Source organism: Nicotiana tabacum, chromosome 17 (assembly GCF_000715075.1).
Source record: "Nicotiana tabacum cultivar K326 chromosome 17, ASM71507v2, whole genome shotgun sequence".
Lineage (NCBI taxonomy): Eukaryota > Viridiplantae > Streptophyta > Magnoliopsida > Solanales > Solanaceae > Nicotiana > Nicotiana tabacum.
The window spans coordinates 78,335,380-78,348,920 of NC_134096.1; the positions used below are offsets into that span (position 1 = coordinate 78,335,380).

At 36.5% G+C, this 13,541-nt stretch overlaps 2 protein-coding genes across 2 annotated transcripts; one reads left to right on the top strand and one right to left on the bottom strand.

The window, feature by feature from the left end:
- The first annotated feature begins 2,253 nt into the window (after positions 1-2,253).
- Positions 2,254-5,486, top strand: LOC107779295 (metal transporter Nramp3-like). The gene is given in 4 exon segments (NM_001325280.1): positions 2,254-2,789; positions 3,357-3,493; positions 3,611-4,263; positions 5,271-5,486. Coding segments are annotated over 4 exon segments (1,542 nt in total).
- A 2,508-nt stretch (positions 5,487-7,994) lies between these two features.
- Positions 7,995-10,015, bottom strand: LOC107779301 (uncharacterized). The gene is made up of 2 exons (XM_016599701.2): positions 9,397-10,015; positions 7,995-8,361 (listed from the first exon to the last, which is right to left on the bottom strand). Exons 1-2 carry the CDS (start codon positions 9,925-9,927, stop codon positions 8,287-8,289), a joined length of 606 nt encoding a protein of 201 aa, XP_016455187.2. The 5' UTR covers positions 9,928-10,015; the 3' UTR covers positions 7,995-8,286.
- Positions 10,016-13,541: the final 3,526 nt, after the last annotated feature.

Sequence of the window (13,541 nt, forward strand, 5' to 3'; positions counted from 1 at the left end):
CTACACTGACGTTGAAGTTGTATTTTGATAGCCCGAGATAGGAAGGATCTCGAGAACCTGACGTTTCTTTGTCCTGCAATGATTTGTTGCTCCGATCGCAATCAGTTCTTTTGTCAGTAACGAATCTGTCTGCCGACCGGAAACCTCTACCGCTTCATTCGGCCGATTCGTAGGGAAAAACTGGCCCCTCGAAGATCGTCAATCTGTGGCCAAATCATCTTTTGATTTTTCTTTATTCTTCTCCCGACCTTTAGCCGACGCCGGGAAGCCAATCTAATCATCTTGAATCCTTATCTTGGACTTATACCTATTGTGAACATCCGCCTAACTCGTCGCTTGGAACTCAAGCAAGCTTTCCTTCAATTTCGAGGAAGCATCAGAACTTTTCGGATTCAAACCCTTGGTGAATGCTTTAGCCGCCCATTCATGAGGAACAACCGGGAGCAATATTTTTTCCTTTTGGAATCGGGTGACGAATTCCCGTAGCAACTCGGACTCTCCTTGTGCGATTCTGAATATGTCGGCCTTTCGGGCCTGCACCTTTCTGGTCCAACATGGGCCTTAATAAAAGAATCCGCGAGCATCTCAAAGGAATCTATGGAATGCTCGGGAAGAAGCGAATACCACGTCAAGGCTCCCCTCGTGAGTGTCTCCTCGAATTTCTTCAGCAAAACAGATTCAATCTCGTGGGGAGCTAAAATCGTTCCCCTTCACCACCGTTGCATAGGTGATAATATGTTTATGAGAGTCCGAAGTCCCTCAAGATTGTGTGTATTGTTAACACCATTATTTGCCATTTTCTGTAATTTTTGCTAAGAACATATAATCAAAACATGTTAGTAAAAAAGACAAGGATCAACTTAATTACACGATTTTCTAGGCCCCACGATGGACGCCAAACTATTTGCCCGTAAAACGATACAGTTGAATTTATACGTACTTTCTAGACAAGTGAATTAATTCGATCCTGAAATAATAAAAGAATTGAATAAATATGCAATATTTAGCCTTAATATGAAAATGAAATAGCAGAAACCGTAGTTTCGGGAGCAGGGCTTCCGGGCACAACATCGATGAAATCAAAAGGCGAGAGGATAAAGTTGTATAAAGCTTTTAATATATTGTAGCGTAAGTATGCTAGAAAATGCGTCCCTTTTACAATGATAACAGAGCTCATTATTTATAGTTGCATCTAGGGAATAAGGTCCTAGGATTATGTCCTTCTTTAATATGAGGGCTATTAAAGAATGTGTAACGGCAGGCATGAATGATAAATTTTTTGTAACGGCCAATGTACTAAATACTGTAGAATATTCTTCATTAAATGCTATAGTGACAGGCATTTATTGCATATTTATGATCATTATTCTTTTTCGGTAATAAATGAAACAGTTGTCTTCGGATTTAGCTATCCTCTGCCTTCGGCTTCACGTGTAACTCTCTTATACAATTACTTAACATACCATATTTTACCCTATACATATAGATTCATAAAAAATATAAAACACAGAAAAACTTTACTGCATTTGCACCAAAAAGGTAATGGGAAGGATCAAAGTATTTAATTTTTTGTGTTAATTTGGAATATCCGTTATTTATTTTTCAAAGAAAAAATTCAAATATTCAAAATTACAGTAAAATAAATATAAAACCTTCAAAATAATTATCGTCCAAGAGATAGGAAAAAGTGAAAAACAATTTAGTCTTAGTTTCACAATGTCAGACTCTCCCTGTTCTTCCCCTCATCACTAAATAAGAAAAAGTCAATCGATCTCTTATGCTTCTATCTCAAATTAAGAAAAATTTCAATTATATCTATTTTAAGCGGACTTATTTCATTCAAATAACCAGAAAAAAGATTTTCCAAAACTAGGGGTTGTATCCTTTACCGCTTACTAAACTAAGAAGACATTGATAAATCCAAGATTATAAATATAACATCGATAAATAAACATAATTCCAATTATAGTTGCTATACTTTTGGCTTTACATTGTATTTTATTTTTTAGCTAAATTCATACTCATTTCAAAGTGGAAAAAAGGAAAAACAAAATAAAAGGAGAAAGGAAATTGGGGTGCAAATAGAAAGCGGTAGCGTAATGGTAGTTTTCAAAAATCATTCGTCTTATCGTCTGAAAAGAAAAACCAGAAAAAGATCCAAAGCCTCCACTATAAAACAACATCACTTCGCACAAACCGAACTCACCTGTACCTTTTAACCGCTAATATCCTCTTTACAGATTTCTCTTCTAAATGCCTCCACACGATGACGAACAGCAACAATTGCTAGCCAACCGATTACTCGATTCCAACGAGGAAGAAACAGCGTATGACTACTCCGACAAAGTTCATATCATCGGAGTCGACGAACACGACGGTGAAGATTTCACCGAAGCTCCTCCTTTTTCTTGGAAAAAGCTATGGCTTTTTACTGGGCCGGGTTTTTTAATGAGCATAGCGTTTTTGGATCCGGGAAACCTTGAAGGAGATCTTCAGGCGGGTGCAATCGCTGGGTACTCTCTGTTATGGCTACTCTTTTGGGCTACGGCTATTGGGCTACTTGTTCAGCTTTTATCGGCTCGTTTGGGAGTGGCCACCTCTAGACATTTGGCTGAGTTGTGTAGGGATGAATATCCTACATGGGCTAGGTTGCTTTTATGGATCATGGCTGAATTGGCTTTAATTGGGGCTGATATTCAAGAGGTTATTGGCAGTGCTATTGCTATAAAGATTTTGAGTCGAGGATTCTTGCCTCTCTGGTCTGGTGTTGTCATTACCGCTCTTGATTGGTATCTTCTTTTTCCCTCTCGTCTCCCTTTTAGAAATTGGAGCTATGTTTTATTATGAATTACATTGTTTTGGACATTTGAAAGCTTTGATCTTTAACTTCATAACTGCCTTTAGTTATAACATACTGTTAATACAAGAATAATTCTTCTCAGCTTCTGTTTAACATATTTTTCTGTTACTTCTCGCGGCTACTTGTTTATTCCTAAATATATTTATTGGAGAAGCAGGTGAAGAAGGATAAGAAATGGTTATACTTTTGCCAGGTCAAATAATAAAATAGTGATACATAAGAAGCTTCAACCCTTCACAACACCACTATACGAGTATAGTATTCTCAATTAATTTTTGTAATGGTCCGTGAAATGGATAAAGAGGATACATATCGACGATGCAATTAGCTTGGATTGAAATATAGTTAAATGGTTGACTTTTTTTAATTATCGTCTTCATCCAGGATTAATTCTATGTTAAACTGACTTGGGAAGCATGTGTCATTCCTCCACGACTGAATAATTGCCTATTGAGCTCAAGACCCGCCTTTATGATTCAACCCTTTTTTTATGCAGCTTTATATTCTTATTTCTTGAGAACTATGGTGTGCGAAAGCTGGAAGCACTCTTTGCCGTCCTTATTGCAGTTATGGCAGTCTCATTTGCATGGATGTTTGGAGAAACAAAACCTAATGGAGTTGAACTTCTTGTTGGTGAGAAAATTCATCACAAAGAATAACTGTAAAATTAAGATTTGCCACTTTTAACTGTCTAAATGATAAATCAGTTGTTTGCATGGCCTTAACATCTCCTGATCAATTGTCCTGCAGGTATTGTGGTTCCAAAACTGAGCTCCAAGACAATAAAGCAGGCAGTGGGAATTGTAGGGTGTGTTATCATGCCTCACAATGTGTTTCTGCATTCTGCTCTAGTGCAGTCCAGAGAGATTGACCACCATAGGGTTGGAAGAGTTCGAGAAGCACTCAAATACTACTCCATAGAGTCGACAGCTGCTTTGGCAATTTCATTCATTATCAATCTGTTTGTCACAACAGTGTTCGCAAAGTCATTTTATGGTAGTGAAATAGCCAATAGCATTGGCCTAGAAAATGCAGGTCAATACCTTCAGGAAAAGTATGGCGGAGGAGTGTTCCCCATCCTTTATATCTGGGCTATTGGATTGTTGGCTGCTGGACAGAGTAGCACTATAACTGGCACTTATGCTGGGCAATTTATTATGGGAGGTTTTCTGCACATGAGGTTGAAAAAATGGCAGAGAGCGTTAATAACAAGAAGTTGTGCTATCATCCCAACTCTGATCGTTGCTCTTGCTTTTGACACCTCTGAGAAGTCATTAGATGTTCTCAACGAGTGGCTTAATGTTCTTCAGTCTGTTCAAATCCCTTTTGCCCTGATCCCCCTTCTTTGTCTTGTATCCAAAGAAGAAATCATGGGTGTTTTCAAAATTGGCTCTACTCTAAAGGTATGTTCTTATCTTCAAAAGTTTTGCTCCAGTGAACTGCTTTCACGAGCCAGCATTAGATCTATTTCTTATTCTTTTCGTCTTTAATTTGGAGTTTATCCACAAAATGAGAAATATCATTTCATAAAAAGTCATCATTTTTACGACAGGTGGGGATCAATAACTTATATAATTGTTTTTGAGGGATATTCTTAAAAGATAAGGAGTGTTATTTATTAAGCTTTAGTGTTAAATGGGATTGTAATCTAGATGCAGGGACAAGGATTGAAATTAGAGATAAGCCTTTTTTCCCACTCTCCCATTCTCATTTAAAAGGATGCAGTTCTCTCACAGTTTATATGAAATCCAAAATACTCTTTGACCTTGACTAATCTGCTGGTACATTTTGTTGATTGTGTGGCCTTCTTCTTTCTGTTATTTGTGTGTACTGCCTTTTCGCTAACTTTATAGTGTATCAGCAAAGTGTAGTACGACGTGGTATTTGTCTGATTCACATCATTTTAGATTTTTACTTGTCCGGGAAGAAGAAATCTCCTGCATTTTATCCTGTCTTGACCTCTTGATTCTATTGAACGAATAAATTCAAAGAAATTGCTATAGGCATAGTTATGCAGATTGGCAGCCCTTGCCTATTCATTTTATCAGCTTTCAGAATAAGAGATAAAATATTAATCTATGCCTGGGGCATATGATACTCTCACATGTTTCATTAGACATAGTTCGTCAGGGGTTCAAAAAAGAAAAAAGTTAAAAAATTAAAAGAGACTGTAGCTAGTGGGAATAGGTTTTGAACCCCTGACCACTAAGTTATGCTTTTGGGAAATGCCAAGGGGATTCAAAACTTAATATATAGAGGTAAAAAACAGATTTTGCCTTATATATACAGTGTAATTTTTCGGCAAAGGGGATTCGGGTGAACCTCCTTGCGCCCCCTCACTTTGATCTTATTCTTGCATGCTTGATGGTTCTCATACTGCTTACATCTTATTTCTTTTGTTTCTGTTTAGGTGATATCATGGCTTGTGGCTGCGCTGGTGATACTGATTAATGGCTATCTTTTGATGGACTCCTTATCTTCTGCAGTCAGTGGGGTGTTGTTTACATCTGTTGTATTTGCATTTACGGGTGGATACGTTGCTTTTATTGTATACCTCATTTTACGGGGAATTACCTTCCCCAATTGGTTTGTAAAAAACAAGAGTATCACCAGCATAGAGAATTGATAATGTTATTAGCAGAAAGCTGAGATCACGTTGTTTGTGCCCTTTTAGTCTGAGCTTCAATATTAGGTTCTACTAGGTGTGAGGAGCAATTGGATATATCTGTATCATTGATCAATGGTTACATTTTACCTTCTAACAAGGAAAATCAATAGCACATTTTAGTACGTCTCGGCTTAGACTACTATGTTGTGTGTGTTGGAGTTCATCAGCAGAGCGTCCTGTAATTACATTTCATGCTTTAGTGGATTTGGTCACTGATGAATAAAGATGAGGAAACTTTGGTCAATGACGCAAAAAGAGAAGGGTAACAAAAAACATGTGGAGTAAATGAATTGCTGGAGAGGCTTAGTTTGCAATTGGGCTGTTAAATTTACCTACAAAATTGTATTCATTTGTGAGGCAACTTAGCTTGTTTATAAATGATGCACAACAAAACTTAGTGAAAAAGAGAATTATCTTTGTGTAGTTTGTTATGTATATTTCTCTTTCAACATTTTTACGCATTTTAATTTCTTGACTGTTTGATTTGAGGGCCAGATGTTTGGGAAACTTATCCCTTCATCGAGACTGAAAACGGATCACAAGAACTCTCATTCTTTGCACCTGTCTTTCTTCTCATTTCTTCAGTCTGGAAAAGTAGGAATTAAATCTTTATTTGAACGGAATTAGAAGAGAAGAAAGGATAAGAATAGTGGGAAGCAAAAAGAATGCAATGAAAAATTTCTTATTCTTTACATTTCCCCAAGTTCCTGCTTGGATGAGAACCACATGTCATGGTTAAGAATTAAAGGTTGAGATCTGATTAACCAAAATCAAGGCCCTAACCATGGTTAATATTTAACTTATTGACAAATATTTCCATGTCACTGTTTCCATAGTTGTTTTTTTTTTTTCACGTTTCTGAACTTCCATAATTTCATTTTTTTGCTCCTTGTTTTATTGTGTTATTAGGGATATGTAGTTTTTATTTATTTTGAGTTAATCTTTAATTGGTTTATTGCAGTGTTTTCCTTTTTCCTTAGTATGTTCAGCCCTTATTATATTATCCTTGTTCTTCTTACTATACTTTCGTCGTAATTTACTTAATAAGAATATTGGTGGCTAAGATAATCTTAGTTTTCTTGCCGTTCTAAAGGGTTATTACAATAGCTCAACTGAGCATTATCAATTGTTGGTATAATATATAAATTAGCATAATTAAAAGGCACCTAGTTATAAAAAATATTTAAAGTATCATTCCTGTTTATATTTATGAATGATTCTGTAGCTAGAAATAGAATTGTGGGCTTACCCAAAATTTTAAGAGCAATTTATGCAAAATATTCATTGAGCTTAAATTAATTATTCTTTTCTACCCATTTGAAAATTAGTTACAATATATACCTACCTAATTAAAACTAATTACCCAACCTACCTACCCATCCCACTTTTGTTACCCATTTGGCTTAACATATCTTGATTTGGCTTGGTTTGAATTGAATTGGCTTGACTTGACTTTGTTTGGCTTGACATGAATTGGCTTGGCTTGGCTTGGTTTTAGTAGCTTAGTACTTTATTTGGTTGGAAGGGTTGGGCATTAAAAAAAATGGGTAGGGGGAAACTATATGGGTAGGGGACGGTAAATAATTTATGGTGGGTGGGTATTTGCAAAAGATCCCCAATTTTTAAAGCAAATATATTGAATATCTGTTTTCTAACCATGATTAGGACCTTGTTTTTGTTTAATTAAATCTGAGCCATTAATTTTAAACTATGTCATATATCTTCCATCTAAGTAGGAACGTGGAGAAATAAAGAGAATAAAAATGGAGAGGAGTTAAAGAGAAATCCCTTGGTAGATTTCTCGGTTGAAATCCAACTAGCAAGCTATGTTATTACATAGTCCAAGCCCCTTAAATCCTTGCTCTCCATGTTAGTGGTGCTGTTCTTTGATTTTTTGTTATTTCAGTCATTTGACTTCTTTATTGTTCACTGTTCTCTTTTACAGAACGTGTAAAGAGAGAGAATTGGTGACTTGAAGAGTAATTTAATGTATATAAGAAAGACTTTTGCATGAAGTGTACCGACTGATATCCTTACCTACACCGAATGTAAAGGGTTTTTGTTTGAAGCCTTATATTTCCCGTCACCTACATGATAAAGTTGATGATACGTACAAGAGACGTTTCTGGTTAAATGATTATTAAGATTTTATTAGTTATGTAATCAACAAGTTACTTTTCTTTGTTCCTTAAACTGATTCAAATTACAATGACTCGGAGATAATTTTAAAATTGCTTCGACTCGTTCACAAATTTACGCGTTGTCACTAGATAACTACACTCGAGTGACTGAGAATCTGAAATTATTACTACTACTAGGGTTCACTACTATTTCTACTTCAATGATCAAATTTGACATATGGAAAACCGTAACGTTAGGACTTGGCAACGGTTAATTAACGCAGCAGAATCATGTTCAAGTTGAACAGTCCATTAATAACGCAGAGGTAAATGATGAGATCAGAAATAGGCAAATAAACAAATGAAATTTATATAATAGAAGAAAGTGGGAGGTAAAGAAGAGCGTCCAAAAGGAGTAAAAGTAGTGAAGACATAGTACAATCTCTACCCTTACACTCCACGAAAGAATATAAAAAAGGAGCCAATGTGGCCAAATCTCTAAAAGGATCCAAATGAGGACCCCGTGACCATAAAGCACCAGAACTAACAAAAGGATAAATTATATGTCAACATCAAAATGATAAAATACTGGACAAAATATGTTTCAGAAAAAGAAAAAAAAAACAGAGCCACGATCCTTAGAACAAGAACCAGCTCATCACAGCCCATCCAGCTACCAAGCTTCCAAGCATCTTCAATTTCTCTGCTCCGCTCTGCATTAGATCCATAATATATTAGATTAATATTTAATTTATCTTTAATAATTGAAGAACCAGATCCAAAACATATATTTATTCCTGTAAACGGTAACAATTTTTAGAAATGGAGAAACTTTAATGTAATAAAGTCAGTATATCAATTATCAAATGAGTATTATATTATCCTTTTTAATAATGCAAATGCAGATCAGGAAGATTAAAGTAACATGGCACAGGTTTCGTGTGCATGTGCATTTACAAGACTTAACCACTGCTGCCTCGTGCTTAGCGACCAATGAGTGTCCTTTCTCGAAACTATTACTGTTTGGTCAGAACACTACAATTAAAGAAGATCAGAAGAATCTTTGGCTGTCTCCGTGCAGTGAGCTAATTAATAAGCTAATAACTATATGCATTATTAACAAAATTCCACCGACACCATATGCTATTGTGCGTCTCGGTGCCCAATACGCGAATTAATAGACACACAGTTAATGAGAATGTCAATGTGCAAGTGTGTTAAATGTAAATGCTCCCTAATGGACCAATATGTGCCCAATCCCGATCGATCACCTAAAAATCAACTACATCTACTAGTTTAGTGAAGAACGAAAACCATATGTATTTAAAGATGAATTCTCCTACCTGTTAAATTCTATACATATTACAATACTAGTGTAAGTCCTATTCACAGAGGACTATCTATGTTAATAAGGGTAACGGGCACCAATAAAGTTCTCGGTAAAAATTTGGCTTTAAAAAATAGTAATATATTAGTATACAAGTCAAATTTTAATTGAATGCAAATTTACGCCCGCTATTCTCTAAATCCTCGCTCCGCGCAAGTAAGCATATGGGTCTCATATTATATAACGAAAGACGCCCCGAATTACGAGAATGCAGATAAGCTAATACTAGAAAAATGAATAAGTTGATTGAATATATTACTAGATCTGGAAGAACATTAGCGATCGAGCGTATCTTAATTAGACTGTAAAAGAAGATAAATTAAACTACTAAAAAGAAAGATATTTTAATGAGATTATGTACCTCATCGTTGAGAGATGGACTGGGAGAGTCGGAATCCATGCTAGGTCCAGGAGCTTCAGTAGGAGGTGCAGGTGGGCTCATCATATCAGGAGAAGGTGCTGGAGAAGATGCTGAAACTGGAACTGGAGCAGGTGGAGCAGAAGCAGCTGGTGGTGTCGCTGCCACCGGAGCTGGTGCTGGTGGAGATTGTACCGGTGTAACCGCTGGTGGTGGTGAACTCACAGGCACTGCAGCTGGTGGAGAACTAGCTGGTGTTTTAGCTGGTGGTGCTGATACAGGTGGAGTAACAACAGGGGTAGTAGGAGCAGTGGCTGGTGCAGCTGCTGGAGGAGTAGAAACAGCTGTGGGTGGAGCTGAGGCAGGTGCAGTAGCAGGGGCAGGAGTTTTAGGCTTTGTGGGAGCAGCAGCTGGTGGTGTAGTAGCCTTAGCACCAACTGGTGCTTTGGCTGGTGCAGCCGCAGGTGTCTGACCTGTGACACTGGCCACTACAATGCACAAAAATGACACTAAAAATACAATCTTCCTATCCATTGCTTCAAATAATCAAGAATCAAGAATCTGTAGAATAGAAGAGATGGTAAATGGAAGAGGGGAGAGAGTGTGATTTGTGGCTAAAGAGAGTGAAGTTAAGTGCATATAAGTAGGCAAGTTAAGATGTAGAACAAGGCATAACGGCTAGAGAAGGGTGGACATCTGGGTGGGGCCATGCAAAAACAAACAAAATAGGGAAGGCTACTATTGTGTGGCAATTAAACAGGCTGGATTAGGGCCCAATTGGCCATGTGATTAGGTAATGGGCCTCACCACGTCAGGTGTTTTGGGTTACGCGGAGTGTAGGTGATTATTGTAGCTGGAACTTTTGATTTGGTGTCTTCGATGGAGGGCAAAGCACACAGCTGGAACATGGTTAGCTGTGGGACCATTTGAATCACAAGCAAATCAACACCGTCCGCGTTGGCTTTGAGGCGATGATTGTGGAGGAGGATTACAGGAAAAATGCCTTACTTTAGCTGGACTCTCATTCCACCGACGAGGTAGGACCCTTGCGGTGGAGCAACTTTGCTACAATTCTTTATCCCCGTATAATAACACTTCACCATAAAAATTAAGTTTTTCCGAAAATAATTTTTATGTTATGTTATAATATATGTTTTCTATAACACTACTTTGCTATGACATCCAAAAATATTCGAAACAACAGAGCTGTTGTAAAGAGGTTTGACTGTTTAATAATTTCTTTTTTTTCCTGGTTATTTAATAGTCTTGGGAGTAACTTTCTTTTACAAAATCTTTTTGAAAACGAAACAAAATTTTTGTAGTTAGCGATTAGTCATATTTTTTTGTTAAAATTTATCTATAAAACTTCACAATTTATCGAACAGTTTTTGTTGAGATATTTTGTAGGATCATTATTTTCAATTCAAATTGTAAGTAGGGGATAGAAAATCATTTTATCATCCAAGCCACTTAAGAAAATATACGTACTTAACCAGGAGTGTCCGTATTCTCGACGTCATGATGGGGTAACGGTAGTATTTCCAAAAAATTGCAAAATATGATATTTTTTAGAGTGATCTTTAATTTTTGAATCTAGTTTCTTCTGTCGACAAAACTTCAAGGTCAAAAGTTAAATATGTTATTAATTGGACAAGCGAGTCGCTACATTTATTAAACATGAAATTCTACTAATGGAACAACTACGGATAAAAATTCAAAATCATCCACTTTGAGGGCTATTTGTATATTTCACCCTAGTATTTCAGATTGCTGGTTATTGGTCCATGACAATTCGTTTGTTCCCTTTTTTGCTTGGCATATACTACTGCACAACAAAAATTTAATTTTACAGTTGGCCTGGCCAAACGCTTTGAATTGATTACATTGGAATTGAGCAAAAGATAGCTAAAGACAAAGAAGGAAATAAATTATAAATAGACAACTCAACCAATTGTAAAAGAATTGGATACAAAAGTGGGAAAAAAGATAAACAGAAATATGAGGAATATTTTTATTTGTAGAATGGAATAGTAGGTGTGTATAAATGATGATTGACATTATGGGGTTCCAAGAAAGAAATTCCAAATGGCATACGCGTGAATCCTATATGGTTACTGTAAGAACCACAGTTGTGTCCTTCATTTACTTAGATCCATTTCCAAGATTGGCAGAAGGATAGTGACCATTGTCCAACTCTGTTAATCTTTTTACAGAGGAAAAAAGAAGAATTAAGCATGGCGTTTTGTATGAAAAAGGCTATACTGTGTTTTTAGATTTAATCAGACAGAGCCCCATCTCGTTTTTCTAGCCGTTATAGGGAAGAGAATTAAATTGATAGACGTATAAGTAGACACTCACGGACACGGATACAGCTCATAAGCATCAGGTACATTTTAACCTTGTATTTAAAATTTGAAGCATAAACATAAACATGAAAATTCAATAACATTTTAACAAATACTATATTTAAACTCATAATTTTAGAAATACAATAAATTAGGTGCAAAGAACGTTCAAGGTCGAATGCCTTTGGCCTCATCCGACCTTTACTTTCAAGTTTAAGTTATATATGTATGAGTCGAAATCTGTCCGATAGTATTCGAAATAAGATTACCCAGTAAGACAAAGTCTCGAGTCGTTAGCAAGAAGAGAAACAAGTCATATTTCTACAATTTTAAACAAATACAAAATCAAAATAGAATACTCAATCATGAATAAATGCAAGCAAATAACCTCTCCTTCTTTTTCTACAATGTAAACAAAAAAGTCTATGTAAGTAAAATACTAGTAATAAAATACTGGTAAATAAATAAAAAGAAAAAAAGAAAGGAGCAATAGCACCCTCTTGATAGAACAAGAAAATGATTATTGCTCCTTTCTTTTCAAAACCTCCTATAGACTAGACTGAGATCTTATCCATTTGTAGATGGAACTTCGATAGCAGCTAGGTCTAGAGGGAAGTTGTGAGCATTACGTTCATGCATAACTTCCATACCAAGGTTAGCACGATTAATGATATCAGCCCAAGTATTAATTACACGACCTTAACTGTCAACTACAGATTGGTTGCAATTGAAACCATTTAGGTTGAAAGCCATAATGCCGATACCTAAAGCGGTAAACCAGATACCTACTACAGGCCAAGCAGCTAGGAAGAAGTATATCGAATGAGAGTTGTTGAAACTAGCATATTGAAAGATCAATCGACCAAAATAACCATGAGCGGCTACGATGTTATAAGTTTCTTCCTCTTGATCGAATCTGTAACCTTCATTAACAGATTCATTTTCTGTGATTTCCCTGATCAAACTAGAAGTTACCAAAGAACCATGCATAGCACTGAATAGGGAGCCGCCAAATACACCAGCTACGCCTAACATGTGAAATGGGTACATAAGGATGTTGTGCTCAGCCTGGAATACAATCATAAAATTGAAAGTACCAGAGATTCCTAGAGGCATACCATCAGAAAAACTTCCTTGACCGATTGGGTAGATCAAGAAAACTGCGGTAGCAGCTGCAACAGGGGCTGAATATGCAACAACAATCCAAGGTCGCATACCCAGACGGAAACTAAGCTCCCACTCACGACCCATGTAACAAGCTACGCCAAGTAAGAAGTGTAGAACAATTAGTTTATAAGGACCACCATTGTATAACCATTCATCAACAGATGTTGCTTCCCAGATTGGGTAAAAATGTAAACCTATAGCTGCAGAAGTAGGAATAATGGCACCGAATATAATATTATTTTCGTAAAGTAGAGACCCTGAAGCAGGTTCACGAATACCATCAATGTCCACTGGAGGAGCAGCAATGAAGGCAATAATAAATTCAGAAGTTGCCGTCAATAAGGTAGGGATCATCAAAATACCAAACCATCCAATGTAAAGACAGTTTTCAGTGCTGGTTATCCAGTTATAGAAGCGACCCCATAGGCTTTCGCTTTCGCGCCTCTCTAAAATTGCAGTCATGGTAAAATCTTGGTTTCTTTAATCATCAGGGACTCCCAAGCACACGAGTTTTCTACAAATAAAAATAGAAAATGGAAGGCTTGTTATTCAACAGTATAACATGATTTATATACTCGTGTCAACCAAGGTGTATGTAGATCTATTCAAATTTTTAATAAAGTTGATTGGAAAAAT